The sequence below is a fragment of the Channa argus genome, chromosome 7 (assembly GCF_033026475.1).
Source record: "Channa argus isolate prfri chromosome 7, Channa argus male v1.0, whole genome shotgun sequence".
NCBI classification, from domain to species: Eukaryota; Metazoa; Chordata; class Actinopteri; order Anabantiformes; family Channidae; genus Channa; species Channa argus.
The window spans coordinates 3,068,550-3,089,229 of NC_090203.1; the positions used below are offsets into that span (position 1 = coordinate 3,068,550).

A 20,680-nucleotide genomic window follows, 5' to 3' on the forward strand; every position below is an offset into this window, starting at 1 on the left:
CTTCTTTTTTAGAGGGGCAACACTATCGAGTAATTTACGTAGTCCTGAAGTTCACCCACAACCTCACTGGTCCAATGGATTATCTACATTTTACTCAAAAATACAGTAAAAAGAGAAGTAAAAGTACTCCACTGAGAAAACAATGTATTTTAAATAACATTGTTAAAACAGTAATTGATAACAAAAAAAATAAAAATAAAATTCACATTTCATTGTTGGTAAAGGTGGAGCTGATTTTAAACCCAGTATGCTCAGAGGTTGTTAACCTATAATGAGACATCAGCATTTATGTTTTTATAAAAACCTGGTCATATTTTAATATTAAAACAAGTAGGTGGTGTTAATGTTTTGGCTGACTGGTGTATATACAAACCAGCCACTGCAAAAACAAGTATTAAATTAGAACCTCAGAGAAAAACACTTTATCATTATAACAGGATGTGAAGTCATAGTGGAACTACAATATGGTGAGACAATGACATATGTGGTGTAAAGTACGTGTGGACACTGTTTTTAGACAGTGAACAAACTGCACAAACTAACGGCCACAACTCTCAAATGAGTAATTAAGCTCCTAGAGTAACAATTTATCTTTACTAATTAACACAGCTTAATAAAAAAACAAGACGTCAAAGAGAAAATTGTTCAATGGGCCAAAACCATATAACATTCACATATTTATCCCAAAATGGAAACAAAGCTGATCATAGCTTTGGCCAATTTGTCCAGCGTTTAACAATTTTACTAAAAGTAAAAGGTTATTAAAAGATTTTAGTCTGCAATCAACACTGCCATCCCTAAATACCCTACGGAGTGGATATAAATAGTGAAACGCCAAAGCCCAGACTGTTATTCCTTTTTAAAAAGGACATTGTCATTGAGTCCAAACAATTGTCCGTGTCAGTAAGTGTTAGAAGCTTGTTTGAGCAAATGCTGGTCGAGCAGCAAAATTTCTACATGTAACAATATTGTTGCTATGAGCTCGATACATTAATAGTACAATTTCCTGTGGGTTTATTTTAATTAGACAAAGCTACAAGACATCAACTGAATGTGGTTTACTGCATCAAAGAGGTGTTAGACTCCATTAATGGTAACAGTGTCTGGACTTATTCTGTGTTATCAGAAAAGATTCATATAAATGATTCTGTTTTTGGTTGTTTGTGGTTGGTGACACAACTGTCAGTGGAAATGAAGAATTATAAATTCTCTTTCTCAAACACACATACACACACACATCGTATGAACAGCAGAGAAGTTAGGAGCTATAACAAAAATTTGTTCCACACCATCAGTGCAAGAAGTACGAAGATGGTGCCGTATGTTAATTTAACAACTGAAAGGACCAACACAGGAGAAAGGACAGAAATTGGTAGTGCAGGTCAGAATTTCTTAAAAGTGAAGTCATTAGTAGTTTTATGTTGAACATTTTATTTCTCAGCATTTTCTGTTTCTTTAGTGTGATATCTAAACATCATGTTTCTCCTTCTAAATGAAGTATTGTATTTTAAATTAAACATTTATTTAGGTTGCAAGCATTTTATTTAGGTATATTTCTGTGCTTTTATCTTTTTTAACTAATTTACAAATCAGGTTACATGTTAGTTTGCACCTGACGAGTAGACAGTAAATGACAAGTAGCATTATACAATTAGTGTTACAAGACGTTATACTTGTGTGTTTACACAGGAGAGTTGAAAATCTACACAGTGGTTGGAATCAGCTTTGGCCTGTTGTGCATCATACAGGTCGTTGTCAACGTTTCTCTTCATCGACATGGTGGTGAGTATCATATATTATTATCATATATAGAGTGGATTCAGTTTTCAGACAAACCCTCACAGTTTTCTATTTTGTTATGTTGCAGCATGATACTATTATTATTAATGATAATATATAATTATTAATCTACATTCAGTTCCCCATAATGACAAAGTAAAAATAGAATCCTAAATGGACATGATTTGGAAAGACATGTATCTTTCCATAGAAAGCGTCACAGCTGGCAATACATATTGAATCAGAGCAAAAGCCGTTAGGTCAAAGGAACTGCCCGCAGAGCACCGCTCATCACCTGCCTAGTACTGTCCCTACAGTGAAGCTTGGTGGTAGCAGTATCATGCTGTGGGGGTGTTTTTCAGCAGCAAACGACAGAGCTGTCCTCAATGAAAACCTGTTTCACAGCACTCAGGACCTCAGGCTGGGCTGAAGGTTCACCTTCCTACATTAGAGCAATCCTTAGCACACAGCCAGGACAACACAGGATCGGCTTAGGGACAACTCGGTTACTGTCCTAGAGTGGACCAGCCAGAGTCCTGACTTGAACCCTATTAACCCCAGTTTTATTTTAATTATTTTATTATCATGCTGCAAGATAACAGAATTAAAAAGTTTAAGTCTAAAAACTTTCCAAATGCATTGTACGTATTCGCATTATGTTTTGGTCCCTCATTTATTTTAAATAGTGTGGCCACAACATTAGAACCATCACCTCCATCACCCACAATCTTCTCAATAAAAAAACACATAGTAGAATTGTCACCTTTCTCCCTATTTTACCTTTAAAACTGAGAAATTATAACCCAGTAAAAGTAGAATTCATGGCAGAGCTGCTGTATTGATTGAATTAGATGACCTCATAAAGTGGCCAGTGAGTGTAGATCCTTTATGCACTAATGTGTTACCAAGTTCAGAAACCAAATTGTGGTCATTTTTAAGATAACTTATGTTTCCGAACAAATTAAATCTCCCTAAACATCTCATCAGTTTTCTGGTTCCCTCCCATGTTGACTATAGAGTCTCATTTCTTTCTCTCTCCCCGTCTCCATCAAATCTGAACAAGATTTGAAAACCAAATAAAATAAAACAAAGTGTGTAGGTAACATCACTGCAGGTACAGGTAAAGGATTATAAATCATAAGATAATGCTCACGTTTCAGCCATTGACATAGCGTGAGGTAACTTCACATTCCTGATAAGTGTGACACATCTAAAACTTAAATGTCTCTTGTGTTTTTCTTTATCTAGTTGGATTTTCTAACAGGTCCGACAATAACTCAACTTGCAATTTCACGCTCATCGAATCCCAGAGTTTAGAGAAAGACATACTGCTTCGAGATATAGAGCTTCTGAATGGAGAGAAAAACCAGCTGTCAAATGAAAACGCAAAGCTGATTGAAGAGAACAGGATGTTAAAGAAGAACATAACTGATCAAAGAAATCAGATCAATGAACTTCAGAGTAAGTCATTTAATAATGGTCTGTTCTGTGTTGGTCAGTCAGTCCATCACTTTAGTCCAGACTGAAGCATTGTCAATAAGTGTGACACATCCAAAACCTAAATGTCTCTTGTGTTTTTCTTTGTCTAGTTGGATTTTCTAACAGGTCCAACAATAACTCAACTTGTAATTTCACCCTCATCGAAGCCGAGAGTTTAGAGAAAGACCAACTGCTTCGAGATAATGAGAAGCTGAACAGAGAGAAAAACCAACTGTCAAATGAAAACGCAAAGCTGATTGAAGAGAACAGGATGTTAAATAAGAACATAACTGATCAAAGAAATCAGATCAATGAACTTCAGAGTAAGTCATTTAATAATGGTCTGTTCTGTGTTGGTCAGTCAGTCCATCACTTTAGTCCAGACTGAAGCATTGTCAATAAGTGTGACACATCCAAAACCTAAATGTCTCTTGTGTTTTTCTTTGTCTAGTTGGATTTTCTAACAGGTCCAACAATAACTCAACTTGTAATTTCACCCTCATCGAAGCCGAGAGTTTAGAGAAAGACCAACTGCTTCGAGATAATGAGAAGCTGAACAGAGAGAAAAACCAACTGTCAAATGAAAACGCAAAGCTGATTGAAGAGAACAGGATGTTAAATAAGAACATAACTGATCAAAGAAATCAGATCAATGAACTTCAGAGTAAGTCATTTAATAATGGTCTGTTCTGTGTTGGTCAGTCAGTCCATCACTTTTGTCCAGACTGAAGCATTCTCATTAAGTGTGACACATCCAAAACCTAAATGTCTGAAATCTGAACAAGATTTGAAAACCAAATAAAATAAAACAAAGTGTGTAGGTAACTATCACTGCAAGTACAGGTAAAGGATTATAAATCACAAGATAACGCTCACGTTTCAGCCATTTACATAGCGTGAGGTAAATTCAGATTCCTGATAAGTGTGACACATCTAAAACTTAAATGTCTCTTGTGTTTTTCTTTATCTAGTTGGATTTTCTAACAGGTCCGACAATAACTCAACTTGCAATTTCACGCTCATCGAATCCCAGAGTTTAGAGAAAGACATACTGCTTCGAGATATAGAGCTTCTGAATGGAGAGAAAAACCAGCTGTCAAATGAAAACGCAAAGCTGATTGAAGAGAACAGGATGTTAAAGAAGAACATAACTGATCAAAGAAATCAGATCAATGAACTTCAGAGTAAGTCATTTAATAATGGTCTGTTCTGTGTTGGTCAGTCAGTCCATCACTTTAGTCCAGACTGAAGCATTGTCAATAAGTGTGACACATCCAAAACCTAAATGTCTCTTGAGTTTTTCTTTGTCTAGTTAGATTTTCTAACAGGTCCAACAATAACTCAACTTGTAATTTCACCCTCATCGAAGCCGAGAGTTTAGAGAAAGACCAACTGCTTCGAGATAATGAGAAGCTGAACAGAGAGAAAAACCAACTGTCAAATGAAAACGCAAAGCTGATTGAAGAGAACAGGATGTTAAATAAGAACATAACTGATCAAAGAAATCAGATCAATGAACTTCAGAGTAAGTCATTTAATAATGGTCTGTTCTCTGTTGGTCAGTCAGTCCATCACTTTTGTCCAGACTGAAGCATTCTCATTAAGTGTGACACATCCAAAACCTAAATGTCTGAAATCTGAACAAGATTTGAAAACCAAATAAAATAAAACAAAGTGTGTAGGTAACTATCACTGCAAGTACAGGTAAAGGATTATAAATCACAAGATAACGCTCACGTTTCAGCCATTTACATAGCGTGAGGTAAATTCAGATTCCTGATAAGTGTGACACATCTAAAACTTAAAAGTCTCCTGTGTTTTCCTTTGTTTAGTTGGATTTTCTAAAAGGTCCGCAAAGCTGATTGAAGAGAACATGATGTTAAAGAAGAACATAACTGATCAAAGAAATCAGATCAGTGAACCTCAGGGTGAGTCATTTAATAATGGTCTGTTCTCTGTTGGTCAGTCAGTCCATCGCTTTAGTCCAGACTGAAGCTTCTTAATTACATCCTGACAATGTCCATTGGAGGATGACTTTACATTCAGTGTGTATTGACTATAAATGTGCTTTCGTTCATGTCTTCTTTTAAAGCCTGTCTTGGCCTGTAGTCACTGGTGTTGTCCACATTTGCATTTTTATCCCTTTTCTTCTGTTTTGTCCTTTACCTTGTCTCATGTCCTATGTTGTCAAACCTCAAGCTTTCTCATTATGTTTTATCAAATCTTTGACTAAGTTTGACTTCTGTGTCTTGTTCTGCCCTTGTTCATACTCTTCTATGTCTTTTCTACATCTCTGGTACTTGTCCTGTCCTGTTTTACTTTGTCCCATGTTGTAGTTTTGTGCCTTTTCTGTCTTGCCTGCTCTTTCTTTTTCCAGCCTTGACGCGTCCCATCTCATCTCCTTATGTCCTGTTGTCTCCTGTCCTGTCCCTGTATCTGAGCAGAAATGAACGTCCGATGCTGTCCCCCTGGATGGATGGCGTACAAGTCCAGCTGTTACAGACTTTCATATGGGAGGAACACCTGGGATTATGCAAAGCAAGACTGTTTGGAGATGGGAGCTAATTTGGTGATATTAAACAGTGAGATAGAAGAAGTAAGTGTGATTTTTCACACAACTCCCAAACCCATGTAGGCCTGCTGAAAAAAATTAACTTATTAAGAATATTTCTAATTGTTTTTATTTCTCCACAAGGAAAAACTTCTTATCTGGTCTGTGTGCGTCTGTCTGTCTAAAATTAACTTTGTCTCTAAATATGTTCATTTTAGTCATATGTTCACTTTAATAGCAATTGATAAAATACTTCTTCTACAATTCCTTTCCAACAGCAAGTTCGTATGTTTTCACACGGTAAAGCGGTTTGGATAGGCCTTAGAGCACAAGGGACGTTTACATGGACATGGACATGGACATGGACACAGACGTGGACTAGAATGTGGAGATGGGTGGATGGACGCTCACTCCCTTATGAGTAAGACTTATTTTTTTTATTTTATGAAATAAATGATGATCCTGATTAGCAATGTTTAACATTGTGAAGCATGTTCAACCCAAACAATCTATTGACCAACAAGTCACCAAACAAATGTTCACTTGGTTTTTCTGATGAGACAAAGTGTAGCAGCAGCAGGCTGAAGGGCACAAGTTAAACAGGAATCTATGTATGAATGTGAGATGAATGCATCTTATCCTGGACAAATCTCAGAACTAACTCATAAAATATACATAGTCAACCCAGAACTGTCTTGGTCTGTTCTACTATCAACAAAACCACTCAAACTGTGTTTATGTATTGTTTTGTAGTTATTATCTGTACCCGGACTGTGACAACCAGCCTGACAGTTGTGCATATGTTGATGATCACCGCGAGCCCAGGTTGAAGACCTGGTTCAAGACCAACTGTGAACGTGACTTTTATTGGATATGTGAGATGGAGCTTTAGACCAAGTCTATCAGACATTAGCAACATTACAGACATCTCTACATGCTTCTCTCTCTCTCACACACACTCACACACACACACATCTACACACATTTTATCAATTTTTACAGCTGATTTATTGTAATGTGCTTCTTAGTGACACGATGTCTTTAAACATATGCTTCTTACTATGTTAAAATAACAATTTTTAAATATAAAATCATTTTTGTATTTTGCAAGTTGGACTCAACATTGCTGTATTGTGCAAACTGTAAACTGCTTGTCACTATTAGAGTGTAAATTTGTGATATTCAGTCAGTAGCAAAATCAACTACACTAACCAAATAACTATAGAAGGCACTTGTTGCACTTCTAGACTTGTCTTATCAGGTAACTCAAAAACATTTTAAACATGCCAATGATGCATCATCAGAGCAGCACAGTGATGTTGAAGGAAAGTGGACCATGAATATACTTGTCAAAGATTATGGAGTAGGTGATGAGACGCGGTTCAATTAAAAAGTGGACAGATACATGAAATTGACTTACCACACAAGATTTGTCAGGAACGTGGAATGAAGCTAATTTTATTAGCTATTATAAATGTTTTTCATCAAATATATTTTTAAAGTCATTTTATGATAATTTATCAATGGGGATTTTCATAATTTTACTGTAACGTTTTTATGCAGTCTGACTATTTTTGTTACTTCTAATGATGTAAGAACATTTGCACCAGTTGAATGTGTGTTATTATTGTACTAGGATTAGAGTTAACTTTGCTTCCCTCTACACACAGTTTCAATATGAGGTGAAAAATATAATGTCTAAACAGGTTATAAAATAATGAAACTTTAAAAAGCACAAAAGTTTCCATCCCCTTTGATAAATTCTGCACAGTAGACTTGTGTGCCAATGATAAGTTGTACTAAATGCAGGTGACCACTAGATGATGATATCTTAATGCTTTTGGCATCTACACACAGCAGTGACAGAGCCATTTTCGTCTGTACACATGATGATGAATGCACGGACACACTCTGCACTAATGCTTTGCAGTGATAAAAATACAAATATTTTCACATTATACAACTTATAATATACTTTATCAGAATTTATATTACCAGGCTATGTGAAGATGTTTTCTGTGATGTGAGGGAAAATTTGATTTTGTTTCATTTAAATGTATTCCTGGTGAACTGGTGTAATATTATTGTAATTCTTAATAAAACGATTTATAGTCACATTTTGTAATCAAATTACATTGTTTTCCATTGTACAGTTCTATTGTTTCAGTTGCCTTAAAAAACCCCACCAAGTCTTTTTAGTACAAATTTGTAGCCTTCAAACCCAAAATATTTCCTAAATCTTACAGTGCTCCCTGGGCAATAAAAGAAATACTGCTGAGTATGACAAGAAACTAACAAAACTGGTGGCATATCCCTTTAAACTGTTGTGATTCTGGAAGGAGAGGATTCTCTGTTTCTCTGTTGCTTTGCTTATAATGTAAAATGCACGGAGCATCACTACATCCTGAATTTATGAGCTGTCCTTGGAAAGAACAGCAAGTCCTATTTCCTCATCCTGTTGTCAGAAAGCAGTGAGGAAGTCAAAGAGATGGGGACAAATAAGTCAGGTGCCCAGCCCCACACCCAGTACATCGTGTACCTTCATATTGTTAGGTAATATTCAGAGCAGCATCCTCCCTCATTATGTACAACTAGTATTTTACACACACAGTAGTTGACAGCTCTTCAGCGTCAGCAGTCGATGCTGGTTTCTGGTTTCTGGTTTCTCTTTCTAGCTGAAACAGATCAGGTAAAGGTGTTCTTCTGCACAGCTGCTCTTAACGTGCTGCTCTCACAGAAAGTTCATCCACACTTTCTAAGTTCCCTGCCCAAGTCCGGTTGGTGGATCAACATTTGGAGCTGATCCGGGTGGGGGTACGTCCCTTTAAGGAGACTGACGTGTTGTCAATAGTACTTGGACAACAACTAAGCTGTGGAGCATTTTAAAATGGAACGTTCCGGAGTTGCCATTCACTTGTCCCCATCTCCTCATTCCACTTCCTGTCACCTGACCTTCTGGCCCACTCACACACCTGTTCCCAGTTTCCCAATCACTCCAATCCACCTTTTCTACCTGCACTCTGCTTGATGTCATGTCTCTGTGTGTCCTGTTTGCTGTTTATTCTCTGGGTTGCTGCTCTTGGATCTGAATCTCATTGTGCATCTTCCTTAGTCTCATCATTTGATCACTGAAACTGCCTCCATCGAGTCCTGCCTGCGTGTGCTGCATTCCTGGAACTGACAACTAGGCTTTGGGTACACACACACGCTAACAAACACACACATATTATATGCTAATTAGGTGCATTTATTGTTGACTTTCCGAATTTTTATGGAATTTGTTGACAAGAAGAAAAATGCAGAATATGACCAGCTTTATGGTTTAACCAAGTGTATGTTAACTACTGTGTACAGCCTTAGTATGGAGCTATAGGAAGATGAAAAAGTGTCCAAAATAGATAGAGGTTCATCCTCTCAATGAATTTACTCTTCCCCTGATATTTTAGTATTAATTTGTGGATTCCAGCTGTTCGGTTGCTATCCTGACTATAAAGTGCATGATGCCAAATGAACAGTCAACAGGCCAATTAAATCACTTGAAATGATCATCTAAAGATCACGAATGTTAAGTAGCAAATTTAATTGCAACATAACCAGCTAGACAGATCAAGAGCCATAACTTAATTACACTTGCCATGATTTAGTATTTATTTATTTATTTATTCATTAAAAATTTGAATGTAACGTGCTGTAAAAACATACAGTGAAATCGACTACAGAAATGTTGAGCGTTGACATGCTTCAGACCCACTCTGTTAGGGCTGCTATCATTTTTCCAAGCCACCAGATGGCGCTGAGTTGGTATAGTTTGACACACCAAGACATTAAATCTTCTAGTGACACAAGAAGAAAGAAAGCCCCAAAGATCCTTAACGCTGAGGGGTAAAGGTAAATAGAGTGAAATGAAATAATTAAAATAAGAAAATAGTTAAATATTCCTTCACTTTGACGGCGTTAAAGATGCACTGGAGATATGTAGATGCATAACATTTGTATGAAGGCCATATAAAAAGTTTCAAAGGTAAATGGTCTGCACTTATCTTTTCTACCTATTTGTACTGAAGGCACTTTACACTGCTTCTCATTCGCCCATTTCGATTCACAATCACTCACACAACGCTGGCCAACACTCACCTGGAGCAACTAAGTTGGAGTTCAGTGTCTTGCTCAAGGACACTTTGAAGTGGAACTGGATGAGCCAGGGATCAAACCAGCAACTGGGGGATTGGCGGACAACTCCCTACCTCATGCGCCCACTCACAAAATGTTTACACATTGAGCTGTGTGATTTTTATAGAAAATCTTATTAAGTTCTTTTATTTTGTGTCCTTGACTTTGCAGAAACCTGTTTTGAGTCAAACTTATCAGTGACTTTACCTTCTCTGATCATAGCCTGCCACATCCAAATCCTCCAGCACAATCAGCATCTCGTCGGTCGGTCGCAGGCTTCCATGTGGTAACCGCTCGACAGGGTCTGGATCATTGCACCAACACGCAGAGATGAAGCACCGCACGCTTTCAAGATGAGATCCTGGTATTCCTGTTTCATTTTCCAGATCAGTCCTGAACCAACATAAGGAGAAAATACAGAGTTGAAGGTGCCAGTCTGAAAACAAGTCAAAGTCAGTGTATAGTACCTCACAAATGCACAAACGATCTGTTTTTAATATAGTGAAACCTACATCAATATCTGCAAGTTCCCATAAATCATAGGGGACAAAGAACCTTCTTAGAACTCCAGGACATATGAGTATAATCACAATTTAAAATGTGCATCATTATCAAAGTAGTTGCATTTACAATTTTTGGTAGATTACACAGAGGAACCACTAATCCTTAATTCAGAATATGTTTGAAGGTGACAATTTGTGAAAATCTAAACATAGACAGCATGTAGTCTAAAATAGAGTTGACATTGTTACTCAGTTTACTGGTGATTATCTGAGTACAACACAACAATTTAAGAAAGAAATCGAATGCATTTGAGCCTAATATTAATTAGGAGATTTTGTTGTAGAAATCCATATTCAGGTCTGTGGCTTAATGATATGTGTAATTACACTAGATAATTGTATCTGAGTTATAAAAAACGACAACAAAAACACAACATTAAAAGCATAACATTAAAAGTAAGGAAATTATCCTGCTTACAAGGTATTTGTTTTGATGTTTAGACAAATTGTTCCGAGAATATTATTAAGATTGTACTACATGACTCCATAATCTGAATTGTAGTTTACAACCTAGATGCAGGAGTTTAATTTAATATTACTCAGTTCAATTCAATTCAATTCAACTTTATTTATATAGCGCCAATTCACAACAAAGTCATCTCAAGCCATTTTACAGAATAAAGTCAAGATTATAAAGATGTATAGAGAGAACCCAACGAATCCCCCTTGAACAAGTCCTAGGCAACCGTTGAGAGTAAAAAATCCCTTTAACGGAAGAAATATCCAGCAGAACCAGGCTCAGGGTGGGCGGCCATCTGCATTGACCGGTTGGGGTGAGTGGAAAGTGCAGAAAGGGAGAAGAGGAGGGGGGTCCCCCAGCAATCTAAGCCTATAGCAGCATAACTATAACTAAGTATAAGATTTATGAAAGAGGAAGGTTTTAATTCTAGATTTAAAAGTAGAGAGGGTGTCTGCTTCCTGAATCCGAACTGGGAGCTGGTTCCACAGGAGAGGAGCTTGATAGCTAAAGGCTCTGCCTCCCATTCTACCATTGGAAATTCTGGAAACCACAAGTAGGACTGCATTCGGGCTAGTTTTTCGGCATCACTTTGCTATGGAGATCAATGGTATTAAATGCAGCACTGTTGTCTGTTCCAACTTCCCGGTTAAACAACAATGGGGAGAGAGCATTTTCCATCATGGCTCCAAATCTGTGGAATGACCTGCCTGAGGAAATCACACTCTCTGAAACAGTGTCATCTTTTAAGTCTCATCTGAAAACGCGTTTTTATCAATTTGCCTTTCCTGAGATGTGAGACTCTAGTTTCAGTATAAATATTTTATCTATAAATATTCTATCTATATCACTTGATGTATTTTAACTTGTGCTTTTCTTTGATTTTATATTTAACCTGATTTTATTTATTTATTTATCGTTATTTTCCTTTTAAATGTACAGCACTTTGTACTTTGTTTGATAAGTGCTTTATAAACAAAGCTATTATTATTATTATTATTATTATTATTATTATTATTAAGATCTAACAGAACAAGTATAGAGAGGAGTCCATTACTGATGCAAAGAGAAGATCGTTGGTGACTTTTAGCAGTGTTGTTTCTGTACTATGATGAACTCTGAATCCTGACTGAAAGTCTTCATACAACTTATTCCTGTACAGGTGGTCACATAATTGTTTTGTAAATACTTTTTGAAAGATTTTAGAAATAAAGGGGTGGCGGTAGTTGTTAACCAGGGCACCGACCAATCCGGTATGGAAGTCATTGTCACGATTGCCATTTTTAATTTGGCATGTGTTTTACGTCGGATGCCCTTCCTGACACAACCCTCTGCATTTATCCAGACTTGGGACTAGCACAAGAAGACACTGGCTTGTGCCCCCTTCCGGTTGCATCTAATTTCTTTCTCTAATAGCTACAATTTTATTATTAGAGAAAGTCATGAAGTCATTGCTGCTCAGAGTTAAGGGAAAACTAGTCTCAACAGAACTCTGGCTCTTAGTCAGCCTGGCTACAGTGCTGAAATGAAACTGCGGGTTGTTCTTGGTTTCCTCTATTAATTATGAATAATATGCTGTTCTGGCATCAGGAAGGGCTTTTTTTCACATTGTTAAACTGTTTTTCCAGGCTAAGTGAGATTCTTCTAAATTTCTGCAATGCCACTTCCTGTCTAACTTTGGTGTTGCCTCTTTTAAGTTGCGTGTTTTTGAACTTTACCATGGAGATCACGTCTTCTGGTTTACTGCCTTCTTTTTCAGAGGGATAACACTTTCGAGTAATTTACGTAGTCCTGAAGTTCACCCACAACATCACTGGTCCAATGGATTATCTACATTTTACTCAAAAATACAGTAAAAAGAGAAGTACTCAAGTAAAAGTACTCCACTGGGAAAACAATGTATTTTAAACAATACTGTGAAAACATGAACAGTAATTAATAAAAAAAAAAAAAAAAAAAAAAAAAGGTTCAGATTTCACTGTTGTTAAAGGTGGAGCTGATTTTAAACACTATATGCTCAGAGGTGCTTGACCTATAATGATACATCAATATTTATGTTTTCCTAAAAACGTGGCGATATTTTAATATTAAAACAAGTAGGTGGTGTTAATGTTGTGGCTGACTGGTGTATATAAGTATAAAATTAGAACCTTGGAATAAAACACTTTCTCAATAATACAGGATGTGAAATCATAGTGGAACTACAATATGGTGAGACAATGTGCTAATGTGGTGTAAAATACGTGTGGAGACTGTTTTTAGACGACTGTGAACTAGAGGTGGGCGACATTGCAAAATTTTGTATCGATCCGATACCAAGTAAATACAGGGCAAATATCGCAGATACTGATATTTTTTTCTTTTTAGCACACAATATAAATAAAATTTACTTTCTTGCATAGGGGATATCACTGTATCACAATTTATGAAGCGATTGCATAATTTTGCTAAATCTCAATACATCTGTGATTTTTGATGTGATTTGCTCTTCGTTAATCTTATTTTTTTTATATATATAATTAACAAAGATTCATAAATATTGTTAACAAATGACACTTTATTTGTAAAGTGTTACATTTTTTTCAACACCAGCAAAATAATCACTTTCGATAACCGCATTTTGTGGTGTATAAAACCACAGTTTTACAAAAAAAAAATACCACAGTTAAACAATGGTTATTGTAAGCATTATTAATTTGTGGTTTATATTGGTGAGGACACTTCATGCTGAGGATCCAATATGACTAAAACATATTTTTACCAGTGTTAGCTACCTGGATAATATTACGGAAGCTGACTCTGCCAGTGACTCCGGTCTCGCTGCACGCGGGGCTCTGTCTGAAAGATTTGCTTCCTCTCTTTCTTTCTGTGGTTCCGTTTTCTCTTTGTCATGTCGTTTTATGTGTTTGTTGGTGGTGTTACCACAGTAGCGAATGACGTTTTTACAGACAGTAAAATACTCCCACACACAGCTCCGTTTTTTTTACCTGCCCTCTCCATGAAACCAAGGCAGACACGCGCATGACCTCGCTCTCTCACTCTCTCTGCAGCTGCTTGAGCTTGGCGCTGCTGAGTCACGTGAAGGGCAACAAAACACAGCAGAGCAGGGAGGGGTGACCAATGTGCGTGAAGTGCGAAAGGAGCCGCATAAGAGAAAGCGTTATATACAAGCTCATTTTAAATATTATATTTCATGCAAAATAAATAAAATCTCTGGTTTAAAAAAGTCCTTAAAATCGATATTTTGAGTTTTGGATCGATCATTTTCGATACAACCCCTACATCGAAAGTATCGATATTAAGGATCGATCCGCCCGCCACTGCTGTGAACAAACTGCAAGTGCACAAACTAACGACCACAACTCTCAAATCAGTAATTACGCTCCTAGAGTAACCATTTATCTTTACTAATTAACAGAACATAATTTAAAAAAACAAAATTTCAAAGAGAAAATTGTTCAATGGGCCAAAACCATTCACATATTTATCCCAAAATGGAAAAAAAGCTGATCATAGCTTTGGCCAATTCGTCCAGTAAAAAATTAAATTTAATTCAATTCAACTTTTTTTGGATTCACAACAAAGACATCTCAAGGCACTTTACAGAATAAAGTCAAAACTATAAAGATGTATAGAGAGAACCCAACAATTTACCCTAAGCAACAGTGGAGAGGAAAAACTCCCTTTAGCGGAAGAAACCTCCAGCAGAACCAGGCTCAAGGTGGACGGACATCTGCCTTGACCGGTTGGGGTGAGTGGAAAGTGAAGAGAGAAAAGAAAAAGGGCAACAAAGCAACCAGAAAACATCGGGGAGGTTGGTAGGACCAGTAGCTGCACACTGGAAGACACACAGCTTCAAAGCTGGGGACACCTGCAGAAAGGGACAGAGAGAGGGAGACAGAGGAGGACAAAGACAAATACGGGAGAAAACACACAAAGTTAATGTCATACAGTGGGGACAGAGAGGGACGAGAGGAGGAAAGGAGCTCAGTGTATTGGGTGGGGGTCCCCTAGCAGTGTAAGCCTATAGCAGCATAACTATAACTAACTATAACCGTTTTTTTTATTATTATTAAAAGATTTTAGTCTGCAATCAACACTGCCATCCCTAAATACCCTACGGAGTGGATATAAATAGTGAAAAACCAAAGCCCAGACTGTTTTTCCTTTTTAAAAAGGACATTGTCATTGAGTCCAAACAATTGTCCATGTCAGTAAGTGTTTGAAGCTTGTTTGAGTAAATGCTGGTCGAGCAGCAAAATTTCTACACGTAACAATATTGTTGCTATGAGCTCGATACATTAATAGCACAATTTCCTGTGGGCTTTTTTCATTACAGCTACAAGACATCAACTGAATGTGGTTTACTGGATCAAAGAGGTGTTAGACTCCATTAATGGTAACAGTGTCTGGAATTACTCTGTGTTGTCATAAAAGAGAAAAATGATTCTGTTTTTGGTTGTTTGTGGTTGGTGACACAACTGTCAGTGGAAATGAAGAATTATAAATTCTCTTTCTCAAACACACATACACACACACATCGTATGAACAGCAGAGAAGTTAGGAGCTATAACAAAAATTTGTTCCACACCATCAGTGCAAGAAGAACGAAGATGGTGCCGTATGTTAATTCACCAACTGAAAGGACCAACACAGGAGAAAGGACAGAAATTGGTCGTGCAGGTCAGAATTTCTTAAAAGTGAAGTCATTAGTAGTTTCATGTTGAACATTTTATTTCTTAGCATTTTCTGTTTTTTTTAGTGTGATATCTAAACATCATGTTTCTCCTTCTAAATGAAGTATTGTATTTTAAATTAAACATTTATTTAGGTATATTTCTGTGCTTTTATCTTTTTTAACTAATTTACAAATCAGGTTACATGTTAGCTTGCACCTGACGAGTAGACAGTAAATGACAAGTAGGATTAGTGTTACAAGACGTTATACTTGTGTGTTTACACAGGGGAGTTGAAAATCTACACAGTGGTTGGAATCAGCTTTGGCCTGTTGTGCATCATACAGGTCATTGTCAACATTTCTCTTCATCGACATGGTGGTGAGTATCATATATTATTATCATATATAGAGTGGATTCAGTTTTCAGACAAACCCTCACAGTTTTCAATTTTGTTATGTTGCAGCCTGATACTATTATTATTAATGATAATATATAATTATTAATCTACATTCAGTTCCCCATAATGACAAAGTAAAAACAGAATTTTAAATCTTTACAGCACTCAGGACTTCAGGCTGGGCTGAAGGTTCACCTTCCAACATTAGAGCAATCCTTAGCACACAGCCAGGACAACACAGGATCGGCTTAGGGACAACTAGGACTTAATGTCCTAAAGTGGACCAGCCAGAGTCCTGACTTGAACCCTATTAACCCCATTTTTATTTTTATTATTTTATTATTAGGCTGCAACATCAGATCTCTCTGAGCTAACTTCAATTATTACCTCATCTAAACCAACAACCTGTCTGCTAGACCCTATTCCAACTAAGCTGCTCAAGGAAGCTTTACCCTTAATAGATTCATTCATATTAGATATCATAAATCTATCTTTAGAAACAGGCTATGTACCACAGGCCTATAAGGTAGCTGTAATTAAACAATTACTTAAAAAACCCTGTCTTGACCCAGGTGTTTTAGCCAACTACAGACCAATATCTAATCTATCCTTTATTTCTAAAATAATTGAAAAAGTAGTCGCAAAACAATTATGTGATCACCTCCATAGGAATAATTTGTATGATGACTTTCAGTCAGGATTTAGAGTTCATCATAGTACAGAAACAGCTCTGCTAAAAGTCACCAACGATCTTCTCATGGCCTCAGATACTGGACTCATCTCTATACTTGTTCTGTTAGATCTTAGTGCTGCGTTTGATACCATTGATCATAACATTTTATTACAGAGACTGGAACATGAAATTGGAATTACAGGAACTGCACTAGGTTGGTTTAAATCTTATCTATCTGATAGATTTCAATTTGTTCATGTTAATGATGAATCCTCCATGCACACAAAGGTTAGCTATGGAGTTCCACAAGGCTCTGTATTAGGACCAATACTTTTTACTTTATATATGTCTCCTTTAGGCAACATTATTAGAAAACACTCCATAAATTTCCACTGTTATGCTGATGATGCCCAGCTATATTTATCTATGGAACCAGATGAAAATAATCAGTTAATAAAGCTTCAAGCCTACAAGACATAAAGGCCTGGATGTCCCACAATTTTTTACTTTTAAACTCAGACAAAACTGAAGTCACAGTATTTGGGCCCAAAAATCTCAGAGATATGATGTTTTGGTCCCTCATTTATTTTAAGTAGTGTGGCCACAACATTAGAACCACCGTATAATATAATTCACTCCAATACGACTCCATCACCCACAGTGTTCTCAATAAAAAAACACATAGTAGAATTGTCACCTTTCTCCCTATTTTACCTTTAAAACTGAGAAATTATAACCCAGTAAAAGTAGAATTCATGGCAGAGCTGCTGTATTGATTGAATTAGATGACCTCAACCAAATTGTGGTCATTTTTAAGATAACTTATGTTTCCGGACAAACTAAATCTCCCTAAACATCTCATCAGTTTTCTAGTTCCCTCCCATGTTGACTATAGAGTCTCATTTCTTTCTCTCTCCACGTCTCCATCAAATCTGAACAAGATTTGAAAACCAAATAAAATAAAACAAAGTGTGTAGGTAACCATCACTGCAAGTACAGTTAAAGGATTATAAATCACAAGATAACGCTCACGTTTCAGCCATTTACATAGCGTGAGGTAACTTCACATTCCTGATAAGTGTGACACATCCAAAACTTAAACGTCTCCTGTGTTTTTCTTTGTCTAGTTGGATTTTCTAACAGGTCCAACAATAACTCAACTTGCAATTTCACCCTCATCGAAGCCGAGAGTTTAGAGAAAGACCAACTGCTTCTAGATAATGAGAAGCTGAACAGAGAGAAAAACCAACTGTCAAATGAAAACACAAAGCTGATTGAAGAGAACATGATGTTAAAGAAGAACATAACTGATCAAAGAAATCAGATCAGTGAACCTCAGGGTGAGTCATTTAATAATGGTCTGTTCTCTGTTGGTCAGTCAGTCCATCACTTTAGTCCAGACTGAAGCTTCTTAATTACATCCTGACAATGTCCATTGGAGGATGACTTTACATTCAGTGTGTATTGACTATAAATGTGCTGTCGTTCATGTCTTCTTTTAAAGCCTATCTTGGCCTGTAGTCACTGGTGTTGTCCACATTTGCATTTTTATCCCTTTTCTTCTGTTTTGTCCTTTACCTTGTCTCATGTCCTATGTTGTCAAACTTCAATCTTTCTCATTATGTTTTATCAAATCTTTGACTAAGTTTGACTTCTGTGTCTTGTTCTGCCCTTGTTCATACTCTTCTATGTCCTTTCTATATCTCTGGTACTTGTCCTGTTTTACTTTGTCCCATGTTGTAGTTTTGTGCCTTTTCTGTCTTGCCTGCTCCTTCTTATTCCAGCCTTGACCCGTCCCATCTCATCTCCTTATGTCCTGTTGTCTCCTGTCCTGTCCCTGTATCTGAGCAGAAATGAACGTTCGATGCTGTCCCCCTGGATGGATGGCGTACATGTCCAGCTGTTACAGACTTTCATCAGGGATTAGCACCTGGGATTATGCAGAGCAAGACTGTTTGGAGATGGGAGCTAATTTGGTGATATTAAACAGTGAGATAGAAGAAGTAAGTGGGATTTTTTTTACACACAACTCCCAAACCCATGTAGGCCTGCTGAAAAAAATGAACTTATTAAGAATAATTTTAATAGTTTTTATTTCTCCACAAGGAAAAACATCTTATCTGGTCTGTGTGTGTCTGTCTGTCTACAATTAACTTTGTCTCTAAATATGTTCATTTATTGATGACTTTAATAACAACAACTGATAAAATATTTCTTCTACAATTCCTTTCCAACAGCAAGTTGTTCGTAGTTTTGCACGTGGTAAACCAGTTTGGATAGGCCTTAGAGGTCAACAAGGGACGTTTACATGGGTTGATGGACACCCACCCCGTTATGAGTAAGACTTTTTGCAATTTTATGAAATAAATTAACATTGTTGTTGAAGCATGTTCAACCCAGTTTAGCCCAGATTACATTCAGACTATTGACTCACTCACTTGGTTTTTCTGATGAGACAAAGTGTAGCAGCAGCAGGCTGAAGGGCACAAGTTAACAGGAATCTATGTATGAATGTGTGATGAATGCATCTTATCCTGGACAAATCTCAGAACTAACGCATAAAATATACATAATCAACCCAGAACTGTCTTGGTCTGTTCTACTATCAACAACACCACTCAAACTGTGTTTATGTATTGTTTTGTAGTTATTATCTGCACTCGGACTATGAAAATGAACCTGACAGTTGTCTATATGTTGATGATCACCACGATCCCAGGTTGAAGGTCTGGATCAAGACCAACTGTGAGCATGACTTTTATTGGATATGTGAGAAGAAGCTTTAGACCAAGTCTATAAGACATGAGCAAGACAACAGAGACCTCTACATGCTTTTCTCACACACACACACACACACACACACACACACACACACACACACACACACATTTTATCAACTATTATAGCTGATTTATTGTAATTTGCTTCTTATTGAGACTATGTCTTTAAACATATGCTTCTTACTATGTTAAAATACATTTTTTCATTATAAAATATTTTTTGTATTGTGCAAGTTTGATTCTGCAACATTGCTGTATTGTGCAAACTTGTTGTAAACTGCTAGTCACTTGACTATTGGAGGGTAAATGTGTGATATTTCGTCAGTAGCAAAATCAAAACTACAGTAACCAAAGAACTATATAAGGCACTTGTAGACTTTTCTTATCAGGTAACTCAAAACAGTTTTTAAAGGTGCCAATGATGCAACAAATGATTTTTATCAGAAATATTTTAAAACTCATCTTATGATCATTTATCAATGGGAATTTTCATAATTTTACTGTAACTTTTTTATGCAGTCTGACTATTTCTGTTACTTCTAATGATGTAAGAACATTTGCACCAGTTGAATGTGTGTTATTATTGTACTAGGATTAGAGTTAACTTTGCTTCCCTCTACACACAGTTTCAATATGAGGTGAAAAATATAATGTCTAAACAGGTTATAAAATAATGAAACTTTAAAAAGCACAAAAGTTTCCATCCCCTTTGATAAAGTCATTATAAAATAACTTGAATTAATATCTGATGAAGTAACTTTGGTTCTAAATTTTGCATGACTGCACAGTAGACTTGTGTGCCAATGATAAGTTGTACTAAATGCAGGTGACCACTAGATGATGATATTTTAATGCTTTTGGCATCTACACACAGCAGTGACAGAGCCATTTTCCTCTGTACACATGATGATTCATTGTCATTGTATCAGGCTATGTGAAGATGTTTTCTGTGATGTGAGGGAAAATTTGATGGTGTTTCATTTAAATGTATGACAATAAAAGAAATACTCCTGTCTTCACAGACTGAGTATGACAAGAAACTAACAAAACTGGTGGCATATCCCTTTAAACTGTTGTTATTCTGGAAGGAGAGGATTCTCTGTTTCTCTGTTGCTTTGCTTATAATGTAAAATGCACGGAGCATCACTACAT

General features: G+C 36.7%; 1 protein-coding gene across 3 annotated transcripts; it reads left to right on the top strand.

The window, feature by feature from the left end:
- The first annotated feature begins 1,064 nt into the window (after window positions 1-1,064).
- Window positions 1,065-7,943, top strand: LOC137130334 (uncharacterized protein MCAP_0864-like). Of its 3 annotated transcripts, none has more exons than XM_067510344.1 (11): window positions 1,065-1,381; window positions 1,690-1,782; window positions 3,028-3,240; window positions 3,369-3,581; window positions 3,767-3,922; window positions 4,230-4,442; window positions 4,628-4,783; window positions 5,091-5,186; window positions 5,703-5,854; window positions 6,088-6,230; window positions 6,563-7,943. In XM_067510344.1, the coding sequence occupies exons 1-11, from the start codon at window positions 1,192-1,194 to the stop codon at window positions 6,699-6,701; spliced, it is 1,764 nt and encodes a 587-aa protein (XP_067366445.1). In that variant the 5' UTR covers window positions 1,065-1,191; the 3' UTR covers window positions 6,702-7,943. The 3 variants fall into 3 exon arrangements, with proteins under 3 accessions (XP_067366445.1, XP_067366444.1, XP_067366443.1); XM_067510343.1 differs by having other exon boundaries at window positions 1,066-1,381; window positions 3,426-3,581; window positions 3,710-3,922; window positions 6,563-7,942; XM_067510342.1 differs by having other exon boundaries at window positions 1,068-1,381; window positions 3,710-3,922; window positions 6,563-7,941.
- Window positions 7,944-20,680: the final 12,737 nt, after the last annotated feature.